The sequence below is a fragment of the Drosophila rhopaloa genome, unplaced genomic scaffold, assembly GCF_018152115.1.
Source record: "Drosophila rhopaloa isolate 14029-0021.01 unplaced genomic scaffold, ASM1815211v1 contig_115, whole genome shotgun sequence".
Classification (NCBI taxonomy): Eukaryota; Metazoa; Arthropoda; class Insecta; order Diptera; family Drosophilidae; genus Drosophila; species Drosophila rhopaloa.
The window spans coordinates 2841316-2864749 of record NW_025334990.1 but is presented as its reverse complement, the minus strand read 5'-3'; the positions used below and the strand labels follow the sequence as shown (position 1 = coordinate 2864749).

Here is a 23434-nt window from a genome sequence, read left to right as displayed (position 1 = left end):
ATAAGGTTCCGGGGAAGAGGAAGCAGATTCAGCTGTTTTCCTATTATCAACTGTTGATTGCATTGCACTGTATTGTATTGTTCTCATTCGGAGGCGAAACAAAGGGATGTGAAAAGGCCCGCAGAACATTCCAAAAACTCCGCCCAACACGATGCATTCCGCCCAGGCGCAGGCTCAGGCCCGCGACAAGATCTTCAAGAGCTGGTCGGGGATCAGTGAGGTGACCATTATCAAGGAGGTGGCCACCAAGGGCGAGCACATCGACCTGTGCTTGGAGTACTGGGCGAAGAAGCGAAAGATCCCCATCCCAGAGTACCGCCACTACTTCTACGACGTGGTGCAGGCTTATGTGCAGCGCCTGCTCTCTGAGAGACTCGTCTGCAAGGCGGAGGACGTGATCCGTAATGTGGACCGGGATGTGAAGTGCTTCTTCTTCCAGTTCGCCTGCGAGTGCCAGGACGAGGAATTGAGTGAGTTTGTCCTGGATCACCTGCGCAACCGGGAGCCATTGATGTACGAGCAGGAGGAGCCAGTGCTGGCGTATCACTGGTCCTTGGTCCAGCAACTCCGGGAGTGTGGTGCCCTTGTAGCCAAGCATCAGGTGCAGCTGCCCCGTGTCCACATAGAAGCCTTGATGACCCTACCCGAGGAGGCACTGCAGTTGCTGCTCGTAGAACTATACTTCGCCAATGGCAATGAATCTCTGCTGGGTTCTCTCTCCAAGGAACTGGTCTGGCAGCACCTGGTGGATAGCAATCAACAGACAAAGCTTCAACGCTGGTGCCGTTGCCAGGAACTGGGTGTGGAAGCCCAGGAAACGCTCTCTCCCTTAGAACAGGGTTTTGCCGCCTGGAAAATAGATGACAACATGTACGAATACGCCCTGGAGCAACTGAAGCAGCCCAGCGAAGTGCTGCGAAACTTCTTCGCCCGCGCGGGCTACTTTTTCAAGGATGAATCCGGCGATATTCCCACTCTGCTGCGTCGTCTTTGCACAATGGAGTGTCTGGGCAAGCATGCGGATCTCCTCAGCCGCCAGCCCCTGGCCAAATATCTGCTAGATCGTGGTCATCACTCACTGCTCCTTATGGACTGCGTCCCAGTTGCCTCGTTGGAGCAGTTGGCAAGCAGTGAGACCCATCAGGAAGCCCTGATCAACCTAATCGTCGATCTGAAAACAAATTCCTTAACCGAGAACGAGGGATTCGAGTTGGTAAGTCAGGATATAAGACTTCAGCTTATACTAGTAATACTAGTATTATTCGTAATTCACTTAGTCAATAATAATTAAATAGTATTTACAGATTAGTAATTTGTTATTGTGTGTAATAACTAACTTAATAATTTAATACTTTTATTGTTATTGACTTGAGCATAAAATGACGTTTAGATAATCAAATGAATTTTGTTGAAAAAATAATGCAAACAATATTTAAATATTTAAAATTTGATCAATGTATTTAAAATAATTATATCCGTATTTGTAATTCATTTTTTATTTTATTTAGATTTCCAAGAGCGTTCAGGCATACTTGGAGAAAACTCACGATTCCGCCGACTCATTTGAAGGCCACCCCTTGCTCACCTTCTACGACTTTTTGGGTCAGGAGCCAAGTGTGCGCTCCCTGGAAGGATTTCTCACTAGCACCAGCTTGGGTCGGGTGCCCTATCTTAAATCGCTGACAGCTCGTTTCGACCACGGACCGACGAGCAGCAGTTCCGGCCTGCCCACTGCTCAAGATCTCTTTCTGAAGTTTAAGCAGGTGAATCTGCCGCTCCTGGCCTCCGTTGGACATGGTGAGCCAATTAGCTTCTCAAATGCGCGTCTGTGCCAGCGTTATGCCAGGAAATCTCAGCTGAATTACACCCACTACCTGAAGCAGCAGAGGAGCGCCTATGCAGTTTATTACCTAATCACAGAGCAACTTCAGCTTTATGGCCAGATCACGAAGACGCAGCTTTTCCACGCCTGTGAGACGGTCACCCAGATGGCATTACAGCACGCTAGCGATGAAGAGCTGGTAACCCATTGCGTGGCCTGCTGTGAAATGCTGGGCTTCGATACTCAGCCACTGAGGAGCTTCCTCCTGCTGCAGCGGAAGCTACCAAAGCGCCAGAGTGGAGAAAGTTACTCGGAATTGCTGGCTGGTTGGGATCGGGATTTGGTCCAGCAACTAGAGGTTAATCCCACGGAATTTCCTTTGGAACTATATCAATCCCTAATGCGCCTGGCTGTTAGGGATACTCCTGGAAAACTTCCAGTGGCTTTGCTTGAACACTACGCCTCTAAAAATGACTGGTGGCACTTGCTGCTCATCTTCCAGTACTTCGATCTTCCATTAAGTGAGCTAAAGAAGCTGTTGCCGCATTTCAAGTCCTCGCCACTCGGTGTCCATCTGCTGCGCGCATTAAGCTATGAATCCTCTGGCGATCGCCATCATAAAAGGAGCTTCCAAAGACCGCCCCGTCGTAGTGGGGAAACCCAAACAAACTCGTCGCAAGAAACGATGACCAACTCTTCCCACAGTTCAAATCAAGATTCCAGTTTGCAGCAACTTCAGAGGAACACGGATCAGTCCCTGTGCACTTTGCTAACCCACACCACTCGACAGGATATCTTTGCCATCATACTGTGCAGCACCAATAGACAGCCAGACGAGATTATTCCGACCACAGCAAAGTTTCTGGAGATGATGGTTGGGAATACTCCGTACTGCAGCAGTATCAATCTCTTAAGACACTGCATCCGGCAGGAGCTGCCTGTCCTGGCTGTGCTGGCAGCCACACTTAGCGAACAGAACCGAGATTGGTGTTGGCTAGTTTGGCTCTCGGTGGCCAGTGGTCAGTGGAGCCACCAGCTGCAGGAGGCTTCTAAGGTACGCGAAGATAATCGATCGGAGTGGGTGTGGTCTCTTATCCGAGAAGCTGTCGCAGGTGGACATGTAAATGCACTTCTACACAGCTTAGAAATTTTCCAGCCGGTGAGTACAACTAATTGTAAAAATAACTCTTTTGTTAAAAAAACTTTTTTTCAGGATTGCAAATTCACGCATCTGTGTCGCTTCCTTCAGCTGACAGCACACCAGGAGGATTTTAGCGACGCCACGATTGTGGAACTACGTCAGTTCTTTTTCAGCTGGAGCCAGGACTCAGTAACTCTGCCCCTTTGTGGAAGCCTACCTCGCCAACAAGTGTTGCATCGCTCTATCAGCCTTCTGCTCATCCAACTACAGTCCAATTTTGACTGCATTTTGCTGCAGCAGCGATTTCTCGACTGCATCTGTCGCTCGGATGTGGGTGATATATGTGAACTGCCGGATTTCTGTCTTCTACATAAAGTTTTCGGAGTAGCAGCCACCTGGCTGCGGAAACTGAGCATTGATCTGGAGCAGCTGGTGAGGAGGGATAGCTCGGAGTACAGACGACTGGTTGATGCCCTAACTGAGGCACGAGCTTATGAGGAAGCTCTCCAATTGGCCACCTTGCTGCAGCTGCCATTGGGTGATATTGTTTATGGAAAATGGATGGCTGAGCTGGAGGCCGGAGAAATAAGACCCCACCAGGAGTATGAGAAAGAGATCCAACAGCATGCCTTGGCACCCGCCATTCTGGTGAGCTTCCTGCTACAGGCAGCCTCCTCCGTTGGCCAAGTGGGCCTCCGCCGATATGAACTGCTTCAGAGCACACTGGGCGTGATTAAGCAACACCACCTGTTCCCTAACGAATCCTTTGATCGCGATCAGATTGAGTACGATATGGTTTTGTGCTACCTGCAGCTGCCGGAGGATCAGCTCTCTCTGCTAACCATTTACCACTCGGAGTACTATGAGCAAATCATGCTTCAAGAGCGCTGTGTGCTCTATAAATCCTTCTCGGAACTCAAGGAACTAGCCGGGATTGATGACCTCAGCATAGCTGATAAAACAAAGCTAACCTCGGAGATGGAAACCAGACTGAATACTTTACTAAACACGCTTTTGGACGAGGGCGACATTGTGGAGGCACTTCGGCTTCAAGAGCTTTTTGAATTCCGACCGAATGACCTACGCTTCATTGTATTTGCAATGGCATTGGCCGAAGGCATGACCAGCATTAGTAATCTGTCGAGCAAGGAACGCCAGCTGCTCGGCGAAATTGAGAAGAGTGCGTTTCCAAAGTTCAATCGAATCACTCTAAATCAAAATGTAATGAATCGTTGCGATAGTGATCTTTCCGATAGCTGCTCGGATAGTGTGGCGATGGAGTTCGAAGAGATTCCTTCTAAGGAAAAGCAGCAAACGCTGGACACATTGCTGGGCATTGGATCGAAGTTGAAGTTTGGCGTGGAGCTCGGCAGGCGAATTGTTCTTGCCTATAGGGCTGCCATGTATCTGGACAAGGAGTATTTGGATGTGCTGCGCACCAAGGATGCCAGTATTCTTTTGAAGAGTGCCGCTGCTGAGGATTGCCTGCAGCGTCTGTTGGTGGTCAGTGATATACAAATTTCCACGCGGATGACGCCTGAAGAAGTGAGTCTCTTTAATCCTTTTGTGTCCGATTGTAGGGATTAAATTTCATTTCATTTCTTACAGATTGCCGAGTGCTTGGCCATAGAGCTGACCACATGCATCTTACGACCCCGGTTCTACATCTTTCATGCCAGGGAGCAGCCAAGAAGCGCTTTGAAGAATGCTGATCTCTGGGGCCACAGCATCGATAAGGATTTCCACTTGTTCCTTGATCTGGCTCCCAATTCAACCATGCTGGGTAATTGTCTGCTTGAGTACTGTGATGCCTTGAAGGCCTATCGTCGCTACCAGGTGGGCAAGGTTTTTGAGAAAACTGAAGCCTTCGATAATCTGTCCAAGATTATTACACTCTATGGATTGCCAACGCCCTCTCCTACGGGAACATTATCAGGAATTCCCCAGGTGCTGTCGCACAAGAAGCTGAATCAAATTTATGTGGAGCTCTTGATCAAGGCGCATCTGTGTTTTGTTCACGAGTGCTCCATGGAAGGTATTGTGAGCGTCCTCCAGAAAGCGAAAGTCCTTAACGGTCAACTGGCCCAAGCGAAATCCTGGTCACTGATTGTCCGGATGCTGATTGGAATAGCACGTTACCGCGAGATGTTCTATTGCTTTGATTCACTGATTGAGAACGAGCAGTTCGAGTCTTTGTTGGGGCAGTTCGACGAGGATCAGAAAGGCGGACTTCGTCAGGCAATCCTTAGCTACCTAAGGGAATATCAACCAAAGAATGGAAAGGAGTTGCTGCGACTGGCGGCCCTGCACTTCCTCATGTACAAAGAGTTGGCGGAGATGTGGACAGAGGAAGCCCAGGAGTTAGTAAACAAGATTCAAACCATTGCCGAGCAGACCAACAAGCTGAAGTGCTCTCCGGAGGTTCAAGCACTACTGCAGCAGGCGTTGGAAAATTACACACATGCTACGGAGAACTATCTGTTGGACAACAAGCTTCTGCTGGCCCAGCATAGTGTTTCCCGGGCGGAGCTGATGGCCATGCAGTTGGATCTCTTTAACAAGGCTCTGGAAAAGCGGCAAATGTGTGTGAGCGTCATTGGAGTGCGGTCAAGGGAACAGTTTCGGGAACTGGTCAACACCCATCTGAGGTATATCATTTCGAATAGCTGACTTGATAAAATACTTTTAATCATTTGGGCTTAAATTGTAATGTTCAAATTTCAGCGTTCCACAAGCACTAATATTAAGTCGAGCCTATGGCTACGACATTAACTGGAGTGAGGCCATCTTGTCCCAATTTGTAGTACTTCAGGTAACCAACTATCTTCAGGAGTATTTGTGCCATCAACGCATCAATGACGATGTGATTGAACAGGTAGTCAAGGGGTAAGAATGTTAAGCATTTTACTTAACTTTCTAATTAATAATTATTATTATTTTTTTTTAGTTACTTGCTGTACTGTGAAAGTAATGCTACGAATTATAAACAGCAGAAGTCGCTAGCTCAGCTGGTGGAACTGATTAAATCAGTGATCCTCAAATACAAGTTGGCTTCTATTTTAGGGCTCAAATCCATCGTGATCTCCCTGATAAACGATTCCTCAGTTTACTATCTACGGGACACAAACTTCGGTCGTACCGATTTCCATACGGAAGGAGAGACGTGACATATATACCATTGTGATTTTAATCTGATTTTATACAACAACATAATTGCTAAATACGTTATTCAAAATATACATTTACAAATAATTAAATTTTTCGAAGGATAGCATTTCTTCGGGCGCCTTGTAAGGCGCTTCTATTTTTGGTATCGCTTCTGTTGAGGTCTTTTTGGATTGGGAATCATTCCATGACTGGACAGTCATTTGACCGAAGATCACGTAAAACAAGTTGCCCAGGAACAAAATCACAGAGATTCCAAGGAAAACAGAACGCCACTGCGTGCGATCCGACTGAAATCAAAACTAAATATTATGCACCAGAATATTAAGTCTAAACTTGTAAATAGATAAACATGTACAATTATATTGCTTTTGCTTAACTATTTAAATATAAGAACTTATGATAATTACCCACCTCGTTGGTAACCGTTAGTCCAATAACGATGGGGGATATCACTCCAGCCGCAGACATCAATGTGTTGCTGATCCCAAAAAGGAGTCCAGCGAAATTGGGCGACAAGTCCACGTGGTTGAGGGAACTACCAATAGCCTGTCCGGAAATGGCAGCTGTTGCTGCCACCAGGCAGCACATACTTCCCACTACGTTTCGATCGCTGAGGTAGGATAGAATCACCAAGGACACAGCCGGAGTCCACGTGGCAAATGAATTGATGGTCTTCCGGAGGATGGGCAGGGAAATGTCACGATGTCGGGTCAAATAGTCAGACAGGAAAATAAACCCGTACGACGACATTAGCATGACCACGAAGGGCAGAGCGGAGAGCAGGGCATTCACCGCGATGCTGTAGTGGAAGATGCCGTGGATATATCGTGGAATCTGTTGCATCAGCGTATAGAAGCTGCATGCCTGGCTCATCTTGCAAAAGGCCAGCACAATGAACGGCCGTGAGGTGAGTATTTGAAGCCAGGGCACTGGAGGAATCTCACTCCGAACAACCTGATTCTGCTCCAAAGCCAGTTGAATGTGTTTTCGCTCCGCCAGTGAAATAAATCTGGATTCGGACGGGCAGTTAGCCCCATAACGTAGAAAAAGAAGGCACCATGCAATTCCCAAGTATCCTGCGATTATAAATAATTATTGGTAAGTATCTCGCTTAAATTAGGTTAACATTGGAATATAATAAATTAGGCTTTTCAAATCATAGTTTATACCTTCCATTTTTATTCCTCAGCTCTGGTATTTACGTAATTTTAAATTTAAAAATAAATTTTTGTTTAGTATTCTTTTTAATTGTCACAGTAAAATGAGAAAACCATAATTTGTAAACAGCAAAAAAAAACAAATAAAAATATTTACGTTTTTTGAAAATGTTTTTCGCATAAGGCGTTTTATCCATTAACTATGATTAAAAAAAAGAATTCAAAAATTATTAGGTTAGAATACCAGAGAACCATCTGCATTGTGGCAAATTATGTTTACAAAAGCACAGTGTATAATAATTTAGTGCATATAGGTCTGAGCAAAAAAAGGTAAATTTTGTTATTTAAAAATACAATTTTTTTTTTTATTTTTATGTATTGAAATTAATATACATGAAGTTAAAATATAGCAAAAAGCAAACCTCAGCATTCAATGTTTATATACCCTTATCTTACAAAGGGTATTAGAGATCAACTGGAGGACATGACAAGAGCAACACTCCTCACGAAGCTGTTCAAGAATATCTTTACTTAATAGGGTCGAAAACATCTTCCTCACTGCGTTGCAAACTTTTGACAAAAATTATAATACCCTCTGCAAGGGTATACAAATCATTCAACGACTAACTAACTAACTTCCAAAATCTAAATTAAATCGAAATGTAAGTGTTCTTTTAATTGTTTAGAAATGTTTATATGCATTTTTCATGCAACAAATGTTTTATCACCGAAATAGTATTGTGTTGAAAATGACGAGTATTTAAAGTCAACTATGGAGTATAAATTAAAGTCAACCAGCATTCAGTGGATATTATGAAATAACCCGTAGTAGTAACTTAACACTACAGTTATGGTTTATTTTATTGTTTGGTTTTTAATTACACTTCAATATACAATGTAACAATTGATAATAGATAATTGTCAAGATACTAACAATAGAAAGTGGGTTTATTGTTTGCTTTATTGCCACCAAAACTTCCCAGCTTGCCTCGTTTAGAAAAAGTTCGTGAAGTGCGGAATCGTTAAGTTTTTGTAAAAAAGGGTACAACTTATTTTTTTTAAAAGAGGGCAGACAGCCATAAGATTTTGGACATCCTATATTCACACTTCGATTTCTATGGCAGTTATATGATATTGTTGTCCGATTTTGACAAAACTAAAAGAGTAATTCTGATATAGTAAATAATTACTGTATTTCAAAGGAATATATTAATAAATAGAAAAAACTGCAAAATTAAATTTTTTTTTAAGTTTTTCTGTTTCTTAATTTTTTAATTTTCCTATGGGATCTTATAATATAATATTTAATTTACTTAAAACCGTAATTCCTTAGTATTTAAAAATTATGAGATCCCAAAGAAAATACAAAAATTAAAAACAACAAAGTCTTACTTTGTTATTGTTCTTATGGGAGCTATATGATATAGTTGCCTGACAAGGCTCGAAAGTCAATAGAAAGTCAATTTTTTTTGAAAGTTTTGAGTAGATAGCTTTAAAACTGAGGGGCTAGTTTGCGTAGAATCGGACGAACGGACGGACGAACAGACGGACATGGCTAGATCGACTCTCCTGTTGATGCTGATCAAGAATATAAATACTTATAGGGTCAAAAATGTCTCCTTCACTGCGTTGCAAACTTTTGACTGAAACTATAATACCCTCTGCAAGCGTATTAAAAAAACAAGCCTCACAAACTATTAAAAGGAAGCAACTATTAAATTCATGAAGAAATTGGGATTGATAGGATTAGGGATACTAAACGTACCTGGCACATAGAAGGAGCTGGGCCAGCCAAGTGGCGAGGCAGAGAGTGCGCCACTCAAAGCGAATCCTATTATTGTGCCGCAATCCAATCCCGTGGTCATCACTCCGCCCAAGCGATTGGCCTCCATCTTGGGGCACCACTTGGCCAGATGGGTGTACAGACCGGGCCACATGCCCCCCATCGCAAGTCCCTGGACTATTCGCACCCAGAATAACAGTTGCCATCCGCCCCAAGCCAATACGAAGGGCGTGGCAATGCTGAGAAGAGCGGTCACAAACATGATGGCCAGCAGCAGAATCTTGGCTCCAAACCGACTCGAGAGATAGCCACTCATCAGTTGGGTGCAACAGGAACCCCAAAAGGGACTGCTGAGGATATACGACTTCTGCTGCTCCGTCAACCGATATTCCGGGAAATTTGGGTGACTACTGTTGGCATTTGTGAAAGCCACAATGGCCACGCTCATATTAAACCTTTGTGCCACGGTCAAAGTGGCGCATATGAAAAGGAACAGCACCTGCAGGTGGCGCATGCCCCATTTGGGACCTGCAAAAACAAAAGACTTTGACAGCGAACTTGGCAAATGCACCACAAATACGAGCTCACCCTTTGCCACCAAATTGAATGATCTTATCGTCATTGCGAGGCGCAACAACCACTTCGACCAACGCGAATCACCGAACTAGCAAAACTAAAGATTGGCAATGCAAGTGATTAAGTAGCTTCTAAACTAGTTTACCCGCCAAATAGGCGAACAAGCCTCACCGAAACTTGAATTCTGGCCGCGTGCCGCTGACAACAATGTTTCAAGTTCTAGGCATATATACATGTATATATTGCATACTCCGATTAAAGTGATCTGCATGGAAAGTGAAACCAGATACCAGAGGACATACAAATAAAAGATCGTCACATAGACATATATTTATGTACAGGATAAAAGACGCAATCTCATACAACAAAATAGTTTTCATAAACATTTATATCTATAATACGTGCAACATATTTTACAATTAATGGATTCGAATTGAATTAAGTTGATTAAGTGCACTGCACAGAAACGAATATTCAGAAATATAACAATTTCAAATAATATTGAATTATATCTAGATTCAGGTTAGCCAAGCTCGTTCATTTTAAATTTGGCCCATCAACTTTAAAATCTTTCTTAGCAATGTAGCGTCCACTTTTTATTTTAATATAAGCTTATATAATTAGGTATATTTTCTAATCTTTATAAATGTAATAAACATTATTTTATATAATTATAATTTTACATAGGGACAACTTTAAGTTGGAAAAAACTTTTACCTGGACTCTTATGTTCTGTAGTATGTACACATATAACCAATACCCACTGTACCAATAGTACTTAAGGGATACGCACTGTTACACTTTGTTGCATGTGCTTACCTAAACACAAGGCATGGTTCGAGTAGACCATATCACGATCAGCCGAGCTCTGCCTTGAAGATCATAAGTGCATAGGTCAGCAGATTCCCGTGCCTTGACTGCACAAACACTACCAGTACATACTACCTCTCTTGAGCTAGCCGCTGTCAGCAGCAAGAAGCATAATAATATATGTATAAGAAATACATAAATGCGGCCGCTGCGCTGCCGGGAATGCCTTACTTAAGTTTCACGGCCTTAGCTTTAAATGACAGTGTTAGATATAAGCCAATTGAATTGAAAGGACCTTCCTTAAATGGAGCCTTTAAATATCAATATATATATATGTCTTTAAATAAAATACCTTTTATAGTTCAAACCATAGAGAAAAACTCTACCACTCGACTAGAATGTTTCTCATACAGCGATGCCTTTAAAGACGGAAGTAAAAAGGTAATTTGTTGCTCTTTTTAAAAACAAAAAAAAATTTAATTTGTATCATATATATTATTAATACTAATTAAAATGTTTACAATATAAGTTCGAATGTTCTTGGTAAAATCCGTATAACACCTTATGCAAACCAATAATTGACAAACTTTACAAATATTTTAGCATATAATTTTTTGTTTTTTAAGCTTTTATTTTTTTTTCGGCTAGTAAAATAATTTCTTCTCTGTTACTAAAATTTTAAGATTTTAGTTCCTAGAACGTACATTCGAGAGATTTAAGAGGGAATACAAATCATCTCTAAACAGAACACGTAATGAGTGCCCTTAAAGATCCTCATCTCGCAGTAGTCAATCATTTCGCTTTATAGACAGTTTAATAACCGAGCGTTGAACTATCGCACACCCACTTCTTGCCTCCATAACTCACAGTCTCGTGGGATCTGGGTATAAAAGCAAACAATAACAATGACAGGTGCAAATTGTTCTTTCCGCAGTAGCTGGCGGTAAGTTCTTATCAGAGAGCAAATATAACGCCGGCAGTCAGCCAGGCACTTTATATCAATTGCCGGAGCTAATTACAATCACTTTGGTTCCGGGCACTATACTGCTTTTTTTATCAAATGAAAAAGCGATCGTTAGGCGATAATTACTGCTGAATTAGCCGCTGATAAGATAAGGCCGAGAGACCTTACTCAACTTAAAAGTAGGCTGGTCTCAGAAAGGGATTCCACGATCTTAAATAGTCATAGATCAGAACCATTGCTAACAAATACCCAAAACAGTTGATAGGAGTGCAGATCATTACGGTTAGTTGACATATAGAATTTGTAGACCAACTTAGATTTCAGCAATCAACACGTGTGTACAACAATCAAATTACAAATAAACATTGAGGCTTACCATAAGCAGAAATCTGTATTAAACCATAAATCCAAAGCCTTAAAAATCTTATTCGAGTCAGAAGTGGTTAGTCAAAATAGAGCAAAGTCCAGAGATTAGCTTCAGATACCTCTTAATAAGAAGTGTGGTCTGATAGAAAACCAAAAATATGTGACAAAACATAGATTTTACTTAACCGAGATCCCATTCCCAACCACGAGCTGCTAGTTCAAATAAAGCAAAGTACAAAGAGCGAAGAAACAAGTCAACAGTTTATTTCTAAGTATCACAATTTTTATATATTCACAAACAGCTGTGGCAAATGTTTTTCAATCCGTCGAAAGGGGCAGTGCAAACCACTCAGCTCCAGCTCCAGCCATTGACAATTGGTCGCATGAGCCTCAATCCAAAATAAATATGGTACTTATATACATTTATAAGATAAATTAACAGATTAGATTGCGCTGGCCGATCGGGCTCTTCCTCGATTCGAGTGCCAAAATCACGAGCGATTGGTAACAGAACAAAGCGATTCAATTGAAAATAATTTACTTAAGCCTCGCGATACGGTCACGCCTTATAAATAGAATAAATATAAATTACAGCCTACTTATGGTTAATACTGATTAACAAAATCAATTGTTCTGGGCCGCCACTTCCGCCACAAATCACTCGATCGCTTTTGCCGTGTACCTCTCCGGCCAACTGATTTGCTGTTCTAAAACAGGATCGATGGGTGGTGCGATCTCTGCGGGCGAACTTTTCTGCTTTTCGCTGGCGGATTCCGCGTCCTTCGGTTTCAGGTAGTCATCTGCATCCCAGGGCTGCGCCTTGGCGGTTCCCCAAATGATGAAAACCACATTGCCCACAAAGAAAATGACAGCTGCCAGTCCAAAAACGATCTGCCATTGCCCGCGATTGTGCTGTGAAATTGGGAAATATTTATTATTGTTATTGATTTGGGTTTTTCCTTATTTTTTCGAGGGCTGACTCACCTTATCGGCCACGATCTCTCCGGCAATCAGTGGTGTGAGGATGGGAATAACATTCGCCACCGTGTTGCTCAAGCCAATCAATATACCAGCGTGATTGGGTGACAGATCGATGGAGTTCAGGGAACTACCAATCGTTGCTCCACTATTCACGCCCACCGACACAGTCATCAGTATGATGGCCAGGTTCTTGTTCTCCTCGCCGAGGAATCCGATGCCAATCAGGGCGGCAGCGGGAATCCAGAAGGATAGCGTGTTGAACACCTTTCTCACGGCAGTCAAGGACAGGATCTTCTTCTTGAGCAGCACATCGGCAGCAATCAGATAGACGTAGGACAGCAGCCACATGGCCAAAAAGGGTAGCGATGAGAACACCGCGTTGCTCTGGATCTCCATGTTGAGCACTCCGTTCATGTAGGAGGGTATTTCCGCCTGGAGTGTGCTCAGTCCATAGGTTTCCGCACAGCGGGTCACCAGAAGGGCCAGGAAGGGCACCGAAGTCCAGATGGCCTTCCAGGGAATGGGTATCGTGCGTTCGTGGAAATCCTCATTGTGCTCCAGCGAGGACTCGATGTACTTGCACTCGGCTTCGCCAACGAACCGGGATTCAGTGGCATTGTTGGAGGCGAATATCAGCCAGAGGAAGCACCAGGCGGCGCAGAGAGATCCGGACACATAGGATATACCCGGCCAGCCCATCGCTCCCTTGGCAATCATGCCACTAATGAACATGGCCAACACAGTGCCGCAATCCGTGCCCGTGTAGCTGAAGGCGCCCAGGCGATTCCTCTCCTCCGGCGGTGACCACATGGCCAAGTGCTCCGTGACGCAGGGGAAGATCACTCCCTGGAATAAGCCCTGAAGGATGCGGATCGCACAAAACACTTGCCATCCTCCCCAGGTGAGGCACCAGGGCGTCATCAGGCTGAACACGGCCGTGCCACAACTGGCCACAAAAAGGACCACTTTGGCGCCGTAGCGACGACACAGGAAACTGCCAGGACAAAGGGTCAGGATGTAGCCCCAGTAAAAACTGGAGAGTATATACGACTTCTGTTTCTCCGACCATTCGAATTCCTGGGGGAAAGCAGCCACGTCAGCGCGATTGTTCGGCTAATGATATCACTTGAAACTCACCGGAAAATTGGGATTCGTGGTCGCCGCGTTGGTCATGGCCACTATGGCTACACTGACATTCAGTCGGGCTATGTGCATTACGGTCAGGCCCAGAAAGAGCAGGAACGACTGCAAATGCCGAACGCCCAGACGAGGGCCCTTCGATGGTTTATGGGTCATGATCACAAAGCAAAACCAGGAAGCTAGTCCACTAGGAACACCTTTTTTTTCCAGTTAACCCGAGGTCTGCACTGCCGAATTGGTAGAATGGTTCTAAGCCCAATCGCCATTGCATTGCCAACATTTATACGGCGACAGAAAGCTTTGCGAGCTTGGGCCGGGCCCCTCAGCGATATCATTCACTTATTTTTATTTGTCCGGGGACTCGCAGGTAAGTCCCCAGAGAGATGGTTCAGAAATAAACAAGATCGGTTTTACTTTGACGCAACTCCTCGTTCCAGAAGGCGACTGACGTATCCGATCTATTGTTCTATTCGCAAGCGGGCTGAGAAAGCATATGCATATGTTTCTACGTAGTATCAGTAAATATTGATGGATTTACACAAAGTTTAAGTGGGAGCTAAAAAAAAAAAGCACACCCACTCAACACCAGAGACGTTTTTATTTGGCCAAAAGATTTATGGCACTATTATCAACTAACGTTTTTGTTCAGCAGACCTAGAGCCGTGGAGAAAATAAATCCGATCCGCTAAAAGCTCGAAACGGAAAGCGGAAAGAGGCAAACTTAACATGCCACTTGAACAAACCAGACCATCCATAAATGAATGATTTTATTTATTTTTTGGAATATTATTCTTTATGGCCTTAATCTCGTCGAAACAATGGAACGCTACTGATAAGCGATGCTACCAGTTAAATAAATAATAAAGTAATCGATAATGTACCGAGCACACGGCCAAAGTATTTATACTGTTTCTATCAATTTATTGACCTTTATTAAATTAAGGAAAACTGAGATTAGCCAAACCGACTTCTTGGCGGTAGGAATTCGAGTGATTCCCCTTGCCACTCAGTATGTTATGAGCTAAAGCTTAATGGGTTCCAGATTAGATTACCAAAAAAGCTGTAATTATCTTCTCAGGGATTCGAGCTTTTTCAGATTTTTAGGGATCGTAGTAAAATAATCAAAAATAGTGGTTTCATTAATGGCAAAGCTTTCGCCACTTCCTCATCGAGTTGACAAACCGGGCGGTTTAAAAATAGATTGTCAGTTCTGTCCGACCATAAAAGAAACAAGAGAGAACGCTATAGTCGGGTGCCCCGACTATCAGATACCCGTTACTCAAGTAAAGGGAGTGCGAGGGAGATGGAGATAGAAACTTTGATCACGCATAACTTTTTAACGAATGGTCCGATTTGAAAAATTTCTTCTACATTTCGATAGGTATTGATAAACACAATAAAACTGCATTTTTACTTTTCCAAAATATTTAAATTTTTAAAATCGTATATAAGCGATTGTGGGCGTTAAAGGGGGCGTGGCACCATTTTGAAACAAACTTGCGCTGCGTAGGAACTTCTAAAATCTACTTGCAAAATGCCAATCTTCTAGCTTTTATAGTTTCCGAGATCTCAGCGTTCATACGGACAGACAGACAGACAGACAGACAGACGGACAGACAGACGGACAGACGGACAGACGGACAGACGGACAGACGGACAGACGGACATGGCTAGATCGACTCGGCTAGTGATCCTGATCAAGAATATATATACTTTATAGGGTCGGAAACGCTTCCTTCTAGCTGTTACATACTTTTGCACGAATACAATATACCCTTTTACTCTACGAGTAACGGGTATAAAAATAAACTCGCATTATCCTTTAAAATCAACCAACAATCAAACATTAACAAACTCATCTTATTATTAATTGAAAATGCATAGTGCTGATATATGGGTCCATTTATTTTATAACTCACACCTAATCTAAAACTAATTTCTTATATAAATAGTTAACAGCTTATTGCATTTATTATCTGCTGGTATTTTCGTTGATTTTAAAGGAAGATTCTTCTTTAGGTGTCTTTTGGCTGTTCGAACCATTAGCAAGCTCAGGTTCCTTTATCTGCAGATAATCCTCGGCATCCCAGGGTTGTGTTACAGCTGTGCCAAAGATCAAATAGACTAAATTGCCCACAAAAAAGAAGACGGAGGCGATGATGAAGACGATCTGCCATTCTGTCCGATCAGACTGAAAAAAAGGATTTGAAGTACAAGTTAAGGAACTGTCTAACAATAAACATATGACAATACTCACATTATCCTCAACAATCCATCCAACTACCAAAGGAGTGGCTATTGGCACAAAATTCGCAGCTGTATTTACAATTCCCATCAGAATGCTGGCATGATTTTCGGACAGATCAATGGTGTTCAAAACACTTCCAATGGTTTGTCCACTATTGACGCCCACACTGATGGTCATCAAGGCAATCGCGTAGTTCTTCTGATCCTTTCCCAGGAATCCAATGCCAACCAAGGTGACAGCAGGTATCCAGAAGGCTAACGTGTTGTAGGTTTTTCTCAACACGGTCAATGTGACTGACTTCTTACTCATTAGGACATCTGCTGTGACTAGGTAAATATACGACATGATCCACATGGCCAGGAATGGAAGTGCTGAGAAGAAAGCGTTGCTCTTCATGTCCATGTCGAGGACTCCGTTCATGTAGGATGGGATCTCGGCCTGCAGAGTGCTCAGTCCCCAGTTTTCAGAGCATCGTACTACGAGCAGAGCCAGGAATGGAGCCGAAGTCCAAATCGCCTTCCAGGGGATTGGTATGATGGTCTTGTGGTACTTTTCACTATGCTTGAGAGATGACTCAATAAAATGGAGTTCTTCTTTTCCTATAAAGCGAGATTCTGTGGGATTGTTGGCTGCAAAGCCGAACCACACTGCACACCAGAAGAAGGCACATCCAGCCGAGACATACGAAATTCCGGGCCATCCCAAGGAACTCTTGGCTATCATTCCACTGAAGAACATGGCACTCACGTTGCCACACTCGATTCCAGTGTGAGCCAGAGCCCCCAAGCGATTCCTCTCCTTCGGAGGAGACCATCTGGCCAAGTGCTGATGGATGCAGGGGAAAACCACTCCCTGCGCCAGTCCCATTAACACTCGAATGCCGCAGTAGGCCTGCCATTCGCCGAATCCGATGAACAGCGGTGTCAATGCGCTGCAGACACCGGATCCGAAGACACCCCAGAACATGACTCTCTTGACTCCATACCGCTTGCACAGATATCCCCCCAGGAACTGGGTGAAGATGTAACCCCAAAAGAAGCTGGACAGTATATACGATTTCTCCGCCTCTGTCCAGTCGTATTCCTATGGAGGTTGTAAAGATTAGATATATTATATTTCTTTTATATAAACTGAAGTCTTACGGGAAAGTCCGGGTTCGTGGTCTCCGCATTGGTCATTGCCACCACCGACACGCCCACATTCAGCCGGCCTAGGAACATAACAGTTATGTTGAGGAAGATCAGTAGGGCCTGGACATGCCGCATGCCCACCACGGGTCCTGAAACCATTATCAAAAGTAACTATCAGTATCGCGATCACTTCCTGCCTGCAAGCAGTCGGCAAATAAATCTGAATTGCTCTTGAGACATCGTTATCGGCGCCATAATTGGAGTGATTTATGACCACTTAATGGGCGTGCGAAAAACCCGATCATTTCGTTGGGCGTAGTGCAAGGTCTCACTTCTGAAGAACGTTTAAATTGTGTCAAGATCATGGAATGTCATTCCATTCACAAATCCGAATCGAAGGATTTCCTTTTCCACACACCTTTGTTAATTTCTGCCGACATCGTCGTTCTGATCGATGAAATTAATATTCCAATACTTTTAATCAACCGATCCGCAGCACTGTAGGGAATTAAGTGAATGATTGCAGTAACATTGTGTTGACTTAAATCCAAATCGAATAAGCCGATAAGACTTATTTGGCTTATCTGAATATGATAAGGTCAAATCGCGGTCGAATTTGAACATTAGCTGAACACGCGACTTAAAAAAAAAATGTACTTTTATAAAAGGGGCCGGATTTACTAATTGAATTTACCAATTAAGATATTAATACTTAAACACATTATCAAAATTTAGGCCTTTAATTACTATTATATTACATTTAACCAACTTGTAACTATGCTAGACATTAATGATTGTAAAAAACAGGTATTATCTATCCAGGGGATCTAACGTATTTTTAGGCATTTCATTCATAGCAAGCTCAGGTTCTTTCAATTGAAGATAGTCCTCAGCATCCCAGGGTTGCGAAACCGCCGTGCCAAAGAATAAAAATACACAGTTTCCGAAAAAGAAGAGTACTGATGCAATTAGAAACACGATCTGCCACTCTGAGCGATTTGTCTGAAACATAAATGGAATTAGTTGGGTTCAAATTAGGAAGATGTGCAAGACTTACCTCTTCCTCAACGATCAAACCAACAACCAGGGGAGTCACTATTGGCACCACATTCGCAGCCGTATTAATGATTCCCATTAGGATACTGGCATGATTTGGTGATAGATCGATTGTGTTTAGGGAGGTTCCAATGGTTGCACCACTGTTCACGCCCACACTGATGGTCATCAGAACAATGGCCCAGTTCTTCTGGTCCTGGTCCAGGAATCCGATTCCAATCAAGGTCGCACAAGGGATCCAGAAGGCCATCGAATTGATGGTCTTTCTGAGGGCCGTCAAACTAAGTCTGTTTCCAGCGAGCAGAACATCGGCGGTTATCAGGTACACGTACGACATGAACCACATGGCCAAAAAGGGCAGCGCCGAAAAGAATGCATTACTTTTCATGTCCATATCGAGAACGCCGTTCATATAGGTTGGAATTTCGGCCTGTAGGGTACTCAGACCCCAGGTCTCGCAGCAGCGGGCCACCAAAAGAGCCAGAAACGGAGCCGAGGTCCAAATAGCCCTCCAGGGAATGGGAATAATGGTCTTGTGATAGTCCTCGTTATGCTTCAGGGATGATTCAATGTAGTGCAGCTCCGCCTCTCCTATGTATCGGGATTCCACTGCATTGTTGGCCGCAAAAAGGAACCAGAAGAAACACCAGGCAAAGGCCACTCCTGCGGACACATATGATATTCCTGGCCAGCCTATGGGACTTTTAGCTATCATTCCGCTGAAGAACATGGCACACACGTTGCCACACTCGATACCCGTGTGACTGACGGCTCCCAAGCGATTCCTCTCCGCCGGAGGAGACCATCTGGCCAGGTGCTGATGAATGCAGGGAAAGATCAGCCCCTGAGCTAAGCCCATCAGCACTCGAATTCCGCAGTAGCCTTGCCATCCGCCAAAGCCGATGAAGAGTGGTGTCGCAGCACTGAAGACACCGGATGCAAAGGATCCCCAGAGCATGACACTCTTGACTCCATACCGCTTGCACAGATATCCGCCCAGGAACTGGGTGAAGATGTATCCCCAATAGAAACTGGATAATATATAAGACTTCTGCGTCAAGGTCCAATCATATTCCTGATACAAAAACATATTGTGAGCGAATGGTAGATGATTGAATTGAAACTCTTACTGGGAAATCCGGATTAGTGGACTCTGCATTTGTCATGGCGACCACGGATACACCCACATTTAATCGTCCGATATACAAACACGTTATGTTGAGGAAAAGCAGCAGGGTCTGAACGTGTCGCATTCCCAGTAGGGGTCCTATAATGATATAGCCAAAATAGTTAGTAATGCGGGTACTTCAGAAATCGTAGGGTTGGTATTCAGCAGATAGATCTTAAATCCACTTGAGATGTTGTTATCAAAACTACACCAGCTGGACAATTTATGGGGTGTGCCGAATGGTGCGACGGTTAATCAGTCCTTAGAACCAGTTAAGTGTATTGACTTTATGGACACTTTCCAAGAACGATCGATTAAAGTCCATAAGTAGTTTTTAATTCAGCTCTTTCTGTTTGCAGTATTAGGTAATACGTTATCTTCTTACCTTTATTTTAAAGAAAGAAAGTATAACTAACAAAAGAAAAAGTATAACTTCTGTTTACCTTTATTTATTTCAGCTGTCATTCTTGAACTGCTGATGGCAATTTGACCCTTCTGCGTCCAAAATCGTACAATTAATAAACTTGAGTGAACCGTAGAAATACCACACCATGCCACGATTTTAATCGTAAGAGTTATAATAAACTTTTCACTTAATCAGCTAGATTATCCCGTGATAAGGTTTTAACGCGTGCGTTTTAACGCAAAGAGTTTATGTCAAGAGTTAAGAGAAAAAGGCACGCGATTACGATCGTAAACGACTAAAAACAGGAATGTCGGTGATTATACCAGTTAACTTAATTTGCAGATAAAGGAAATCTAATACTATGGACCATAAACCCAACCATAATCAGTTCTTTATATTTTTGAAAAACTGACCTAAGCTAATCTGGGACCCTCACTTTGATTAACTAGTATCTTTAGTAAAATCTGTAACAAAACAACTCAAAGGTCAGATCCGTTTTGAAGTGATAAATAGTATTTAAGGCAATATTATCTCTGGTCACAAAATTCCCACGTATTTATCTTAACAAAACTGGTTACGCCTTCTTCTCTTATCAAATTTCAATTTGTTAGTAGTTAAAACACATGTCAAATTAATTGAAGGACCAATCGATCATATTTCCACAAGTCACATACGTCAATTGCTTGCTTATTTACGATCAGTACTCCCACTGCTTTTTGTAGTAATCAGTGTTCATTGATAATGAAGTGACAGGTAGCACCTGAGCCTATAGCTCAACAAGGTCATGGATTATTTAAGTTCAAGTTTTTATATTTACACCTTAAATTACTCATTGGGACAACATTAGACTTAATTTTATTTATTCTATAAACAAAACTCTTGATAAAAAAGAGTTACGGACCAGCCGCGAGTAAAAATATATTGTTGTTTTCGAGTTATAGATAGTTTGTCTCTTCCAGGAACTCAAAGTTCGTTGTTGCTCAGATTCTCCTCAGTTAAATCCTTTTTGGTAGCTCCATTGCTTTCTAATCCAGCTTCACTTTCCTTACGTTTCGCTTCGTCCAAATAGTCGTTTTGGTTTGTTTTCAAAGCCTTAGCATTTCCATCCTCTTGTAGATTCAAGGTTCTTTGCTTATCCATAAAGTCGGCTGCATCCCAAGGTTGATTAACCATCTGACCAAAGGCTAGATAGATTATGTTGCCCACAATGAAGATGACGGCTGATATGATGAACACAATTTGCCACTGCTCACGATCGTGCTGTTAAAGATAGGAATAGGGAAATAAAGTTAAATATGTTTTTAGTCTGGGGAATAAAGTTTATACTCACATCATCTTTCACGATAATTCCAACAAGGAGGGGCGTTAAAATGGGCACAACGTTAGCCGCCGTATTAATAATTCCCATAAGAATGCCAGCATGATTTGGTGACAAATCGATTGTGTTAATCGTACTACCAATTGTAGACCCAGCATTGATTCCCACATTGGCGCACATCAGCACCACGGCCAAAGTCTTCTGATTACTGTCCAAAAAGCCGATGCCGATCAGTGCAAGAGCGGGCACAAAGAATGCCAACGAGTTCACAGTTTTCCGAATGCCAGTGATGGTCATGACGCCTCTGGTCAGCAGGATATCCGCGATGATCAGGTAGACGAAGGCCATTATCCAGGAAGTGAAATATGGCAAAGCCGAGTAAAGGGCATTGCTCTTCATGTCCATCAACAGGACTCCGTTCATGTAGGCTGGCATCTCGGTCTGGAGGGTCGAATATCCCCATGACTGGCAGCATCTCGTGATCATTAAAGCCCAGAAAGGTACCGAGGTCCAAATGGCTTTCCAGGGAACCGGAATCGGTCCAGTGGCCTTCTGCTCTGCCTCCTCCGCTTTGCGACTGGAGTTGATCGACGTTTCAATATAGTTAAGTTCCGCCTCACTAATGAACTTGGATTCCCTGGGTGTGTTGGCTCCAAAAATCAACCAGATGATGCACCAGAAAATGCCTACAGCACAGGACACGTAGAAGATTCCGGGCCAGCCGATGCTCGAGGCTGCCAGTAGTCCACTGGCAAACATGGCCACCAGAGTTCCACAGTCAATACCCGTGTTGGCCAGGGCTCCCAATCGATTTCTCTCATTCACCGGACACCAGTTGGCCAGATGGGCGTGGATGCAGGGGAATAGGAAGCCCTGGAACAAACCCATTGACATCCGGATAGCGCAATACGCCTGCCAGCCACCCCAGGAAACACACCAGGGTGGGAGCAAGGCCAGAAGAGCTGATCCAATGGTGGACACAAACATGGTAATCCTGGCTCCATAGCGCCTGCACAGCCATCCACCCAGGAATTGCGTCAATATGTAGCCCCAGAAGAAGCTGGATAATATGTAGGAGCGCTCCATTTCATTCCACTCGTACTCCTATTAAGTTTCAGGCATTTAATTGAATATCTTTAAAGGAAACCTCTATAAACTTACTGGAAAATTCGGGTTAGTATTCTCGGCATTTGTCATCGCCACAACCGCCACTCCAGCATTAAACTTGGCCATATAGTTGACCACAATCGACAGAAAGAGCAGAAAGGCCTGCATATGACGCTGGCCAATCATCGGACCTATTAAATCAGAAATAAATCCCATAAGTAACACACTTAAGTGGGTCTGGAAATGCCTATTGTAAAATGTTTCCTAATCCTTATCGGTTGTTAATATATCGCTTCCTCTATATATTTCTCTAGGGGAAAGTTGTTCACGTGTTTAGAAGCCACTTAAATCAAAGGTTTTGGTTACTTTATGATCAAATAAAGCGATTTAATCACATGAATTGCAGACTGGTTGGGTTTCATTGAAGAGGTTTTAAATGATTAACAGTTGCCACGTAGAAAGTTAAACAACTAAAGTAGTTAGAAAGGTTTGATTGAAAGATTTGAAATACAATTATTAATCACAATTTTTCAAAACAATCTAAACTCAATACAAAATTGAAAAACCTTTTTTTATCCATCTCTTCAAAGGTCTGATTAATTCATTACTACTTTTTTCCTGAGTGTCCTTAACCTTGAGGAGCTACTTGAGTAGAATCCTTTCAGGACTTCTAACTAACCCGTATTCGTAACCGCCGTCATATCCGCACCACTTAAATTCGTACCACACACTCTAAAGATCGAAATTGAACTCAACACTTAACTTGCAGCCAGTTTGCTTTAGACCTTTAATTTCATTGGAGAGCTAATCGAACCCGTCGCCAATTTTGAAGTGATACCCGCTTAATGGACACCAAATCAGGGCACTTCACAAACACGATATTGATAAGGAAAAAGCAACAATGAAACCGAGGGTATGTACTCGTAAATCGGAGCGATAGCGGTTCCACAACGGAAAAACGGACAAGCGGACAGGCGGACAACGGACATCGGACAACGGACAACTGATAGCGTCAGACAGAATGGCTTTGAAAGGTGGTGGGAGGTACGGCGCCTGTAATCCGGATGCGATAGTGATGAAAAGGGAAAGGCCC

At 43.2% G+C, this 23434-nt stretch overlaps 6 protein-coding genes across 6 annotated transcripts; 1 reads left to right on the top strand and 5 right to left on the bottom strand.

Annotated features, from left to right (window-relative positions):
• The first annotated feature begins 28 nt into the window (after positions 1-28).
• Positions 29-6220, top strand: LOC108042667 (spatacsin). Its single transcript, XM_017121060.2, has 6 exons — positions 29-1213; positions 1509-2981; positions 3036-4508; positions 4572-5611; positions 5688-5849; positions 5911-6220. Exons 1-6 carry the CDS (start codon positions 152-154, stop codon positions 6128-6130), a joined length of 5430 nt encoding a protein of 1809 aa, XP_016976549.2. The 5' UTR covers positions 29-151; the 3' UTR covers positions 6131-6220.
• LOC108042668 (putative inorganic phosphate cotransporter) lies at positions 6206-9712 on the bottom strand. Its single transcript, XM_017121062.2, has 4 exons — positions 9660-9712; positions 9054-9599; positions 6543-7207; positions 6206-6418 (listed from the first exon to the last, which is right to left on the bottom strand). The coding sequence occupies exons 1-4, from the start codon at positions 9691-9693 to the stop codon at positions 6206-6208; spliced, it is 1458 nt and encodes a 485-aa protein (XP_016976551.2). The 5' UTR covers positions 9694-9712.
• Positions 9713-12134: 2422 nt separating this feature from the next.
• On the bottom strand, positions 12135-14135 carry LOC108042663 (putative inorganic phosphate cotransporter). The gene is made up of 3 exons (XM_017121057.2): positions 13906-14135; positions 12772-13845; positions 12135-12699 (listed from the first exon to the last, which is right to left on the bottom strand). The coding sequence occupies exons 1-3, from the start codon at positions 14062-14064 to the stop codon at positions 12445-12447; spliced, it is 1488 nt and encodes a 495-aa protein (XP_016976546.1). The 5' UTR covers positions 14065-14135; the 3' UTR covers positions 12135-12444.
• A 1686-nt stretch (positions 14136-15821) lies between these two features.
• Positions 15822-17781, bottom strand: LOC108042666 (putative inorganic phosphate cotransporter). The gene is made up of 4 exons (XM_017121059.1): positions 17705-17781; positions 17299-17435; positions 16166-17239; positions 15822-16099 (listed from the first exon to the last, which is right to left on the bottom strand). Exons 1-4 carry the CDS (start codon positions 17724-17726, stop codon positions 15881-15883), a joined length of 1452 nt encoding a protein of 483 aa, XP_016976548.1. The 5' UTR covers positions 17727-17781; the 3' UTR covers positions 15822-15880.
• A 315-nt stretch (positions 17782-18096) lies between these two features.
• On the bottom strand, positions 18097-19975 carry LOC108042662 (putative inorganic phosphate cotransporter). The gene is made up of 4 exons (XM_017121056.2): positions 19954-19975; positions 19473-19609; positions 18344-19417; positions 18097-18288 (listed from the first exon to the last, which is right to left on the bottom strand). The coding sequence occupies exons 1-4, from the start codon at positions 19973-19975 to the stop codon at positions 18097-18099; spliced, it is 1425 nt and encodes a 474-aa protein (XP_016976545.1).
• A 785-nt stretch (positions 19976-20760) lies between these two features.
• Positions 20761-23149, bottom strand: LOC108042665 (putative inorganic phosphate cotransporter). Its single transcript, XM_017121058.2, has 4 exons — positions 23021-23149; positions 22396-22532; positions 21247-22338; positions 20761-21176 (listed from the first exon to the last, which is right to left on the bottom strand). The coding sequence occupies exons 1-4, from the start codon at positions 23040-23042 to the stop codon at positions 20880-20882; spliced, it is 1548 nt and encodes a 515-aa protein (XP_016976547.1). The 5' UTR covers positions 23043-23149; the 3' UTR covers positions 20761-20879.
• Positions 23150-23434: the final 285 nt, after the last annotated feature.

Excerpts from the sequence above, each read along its gene's own strand:
- LOC108042667 (XM_017121060.2), top strand. The coding sequence starts at position 152 with ATGCATTCCGCCCAGGCGCAGGCTCAGGCCCGCGACAAGATCTTCAAG. Across the intron at positions 1,214-1,508 it reads AGAACGAGGGATTCGAGTTG|ATTTCCAAGAGCGTTCAGGC; the intron begins GTAAGTCAGGAT and ends TATTTTATTTAG. Across the intron at positions 2,982-3,035 it reads GCTTAGAAATTTTCCAGCCG|GATTGCAAATTCACGCATCT; the intron begins GTGAGTACAACT and ends ACTTTTTTTCAG.
- LOC108042668 (XM_017121062.2), bottom strand. The coding sequence starts at position 9,693 with ATGACGATAAGATCATTCAATTTGGTGGCAAAGG. Across the intron at positions 7,208-9,053 it reads CAGCTCCTTCTATGTGCCAG|GATACTTGGGAATTGCATGG; the intron begins GTACGTTTAGTA and ends TTATAATCGCAG. Across the intron at positions 6,419-6,542 it reads GACTAACGGTTACCAACGAG|TCGGATCGCACGCAGTGGCG; the intron begins GTGGGTAATTAT and ends TTTTGATTTCAG.
- LOC108042663 (XM_017121057.2), bottom strand. The coding sequence starts at position 14,064 with ATGACCCATAAACCATCGAAGGGCCCTCGTCTGGGCGTTCGGCATTTG. Across the intron at positions 13,846-13,905 it reads CCACGAATCCCAATTTTCCG|GAATTCGAATGGTCGGAGAA; the intron begins GTGAGTTTCAAG and ends GCTTTCCCCCAG. Across the intron at positions 12,700-12,771 it reads GAGAGATCGTGGCCGATAAG|CACAATCGCGGGCAATGGCA; the intron begins GTGAGTCAGCCC and ends CCAATTTCACAG.
- LOC108042666 (XM_017121059.1), bottom strand. The coding sequence starts at position 17,726 with ATGTCGGCAGAAATTAACAAAG. Across the intron at positions 17,240-17,298 it reads CCACGAACCCGGACTTTCCC|GAATACGACTGGACAGAGGC; the intron begins GTAAGACTTCAG and ends CAACCTCCATAG. Across the intron at positions 16,100-16,165 it reads GATGGATTGTTGAGGATAAT|TCTGATCGGACAGAATGGCA; the intron begins GTGAGTATTGTC and ends CCTTTTTTTCAG.
- LOC108042662 (XM_017121056.2), bottom strand. The coding sequence starts at position 19,975 with ATGACAGCTGAAATAAATAAAG. Across the intron at positions 19,610-19,953 it reads GACAGCTGAAATAAATAAAG|GACCCCTACTGGGAATGCGA; the intron begins GTAAACAGAAGT and ends ATATCATTATAG. Across the intron at positions 18,289-18,343 it reads GTTTGATCGTTGAGGAAGAG|ACAAATCGCTCAGAGTGGCA; the intron begins GTAAGTCTTGCA and ends TTTATGTTTCAG.
- LOC108042665 (XM_017121058.2), bottom strand. The coding sequence starts at position 23,042 with ATGACGGCGGTTACGAATACGG. Across the intron at positions 22,533-23,020 it reads GACGGCGGTTACGAATACGG|GTCCGATGATTGGCCAGCGT; the intron begins GTTAGTTAGAAG and ends CTGATTTAATAG. Across the intron at positions 22,339-22,395 it reads ATACTAACCCGAATTTTCCA|GAGTACGAGTGGAATGAAAT; the intron begins GTAAGTTTATAG and ends GAAACTTAATAG.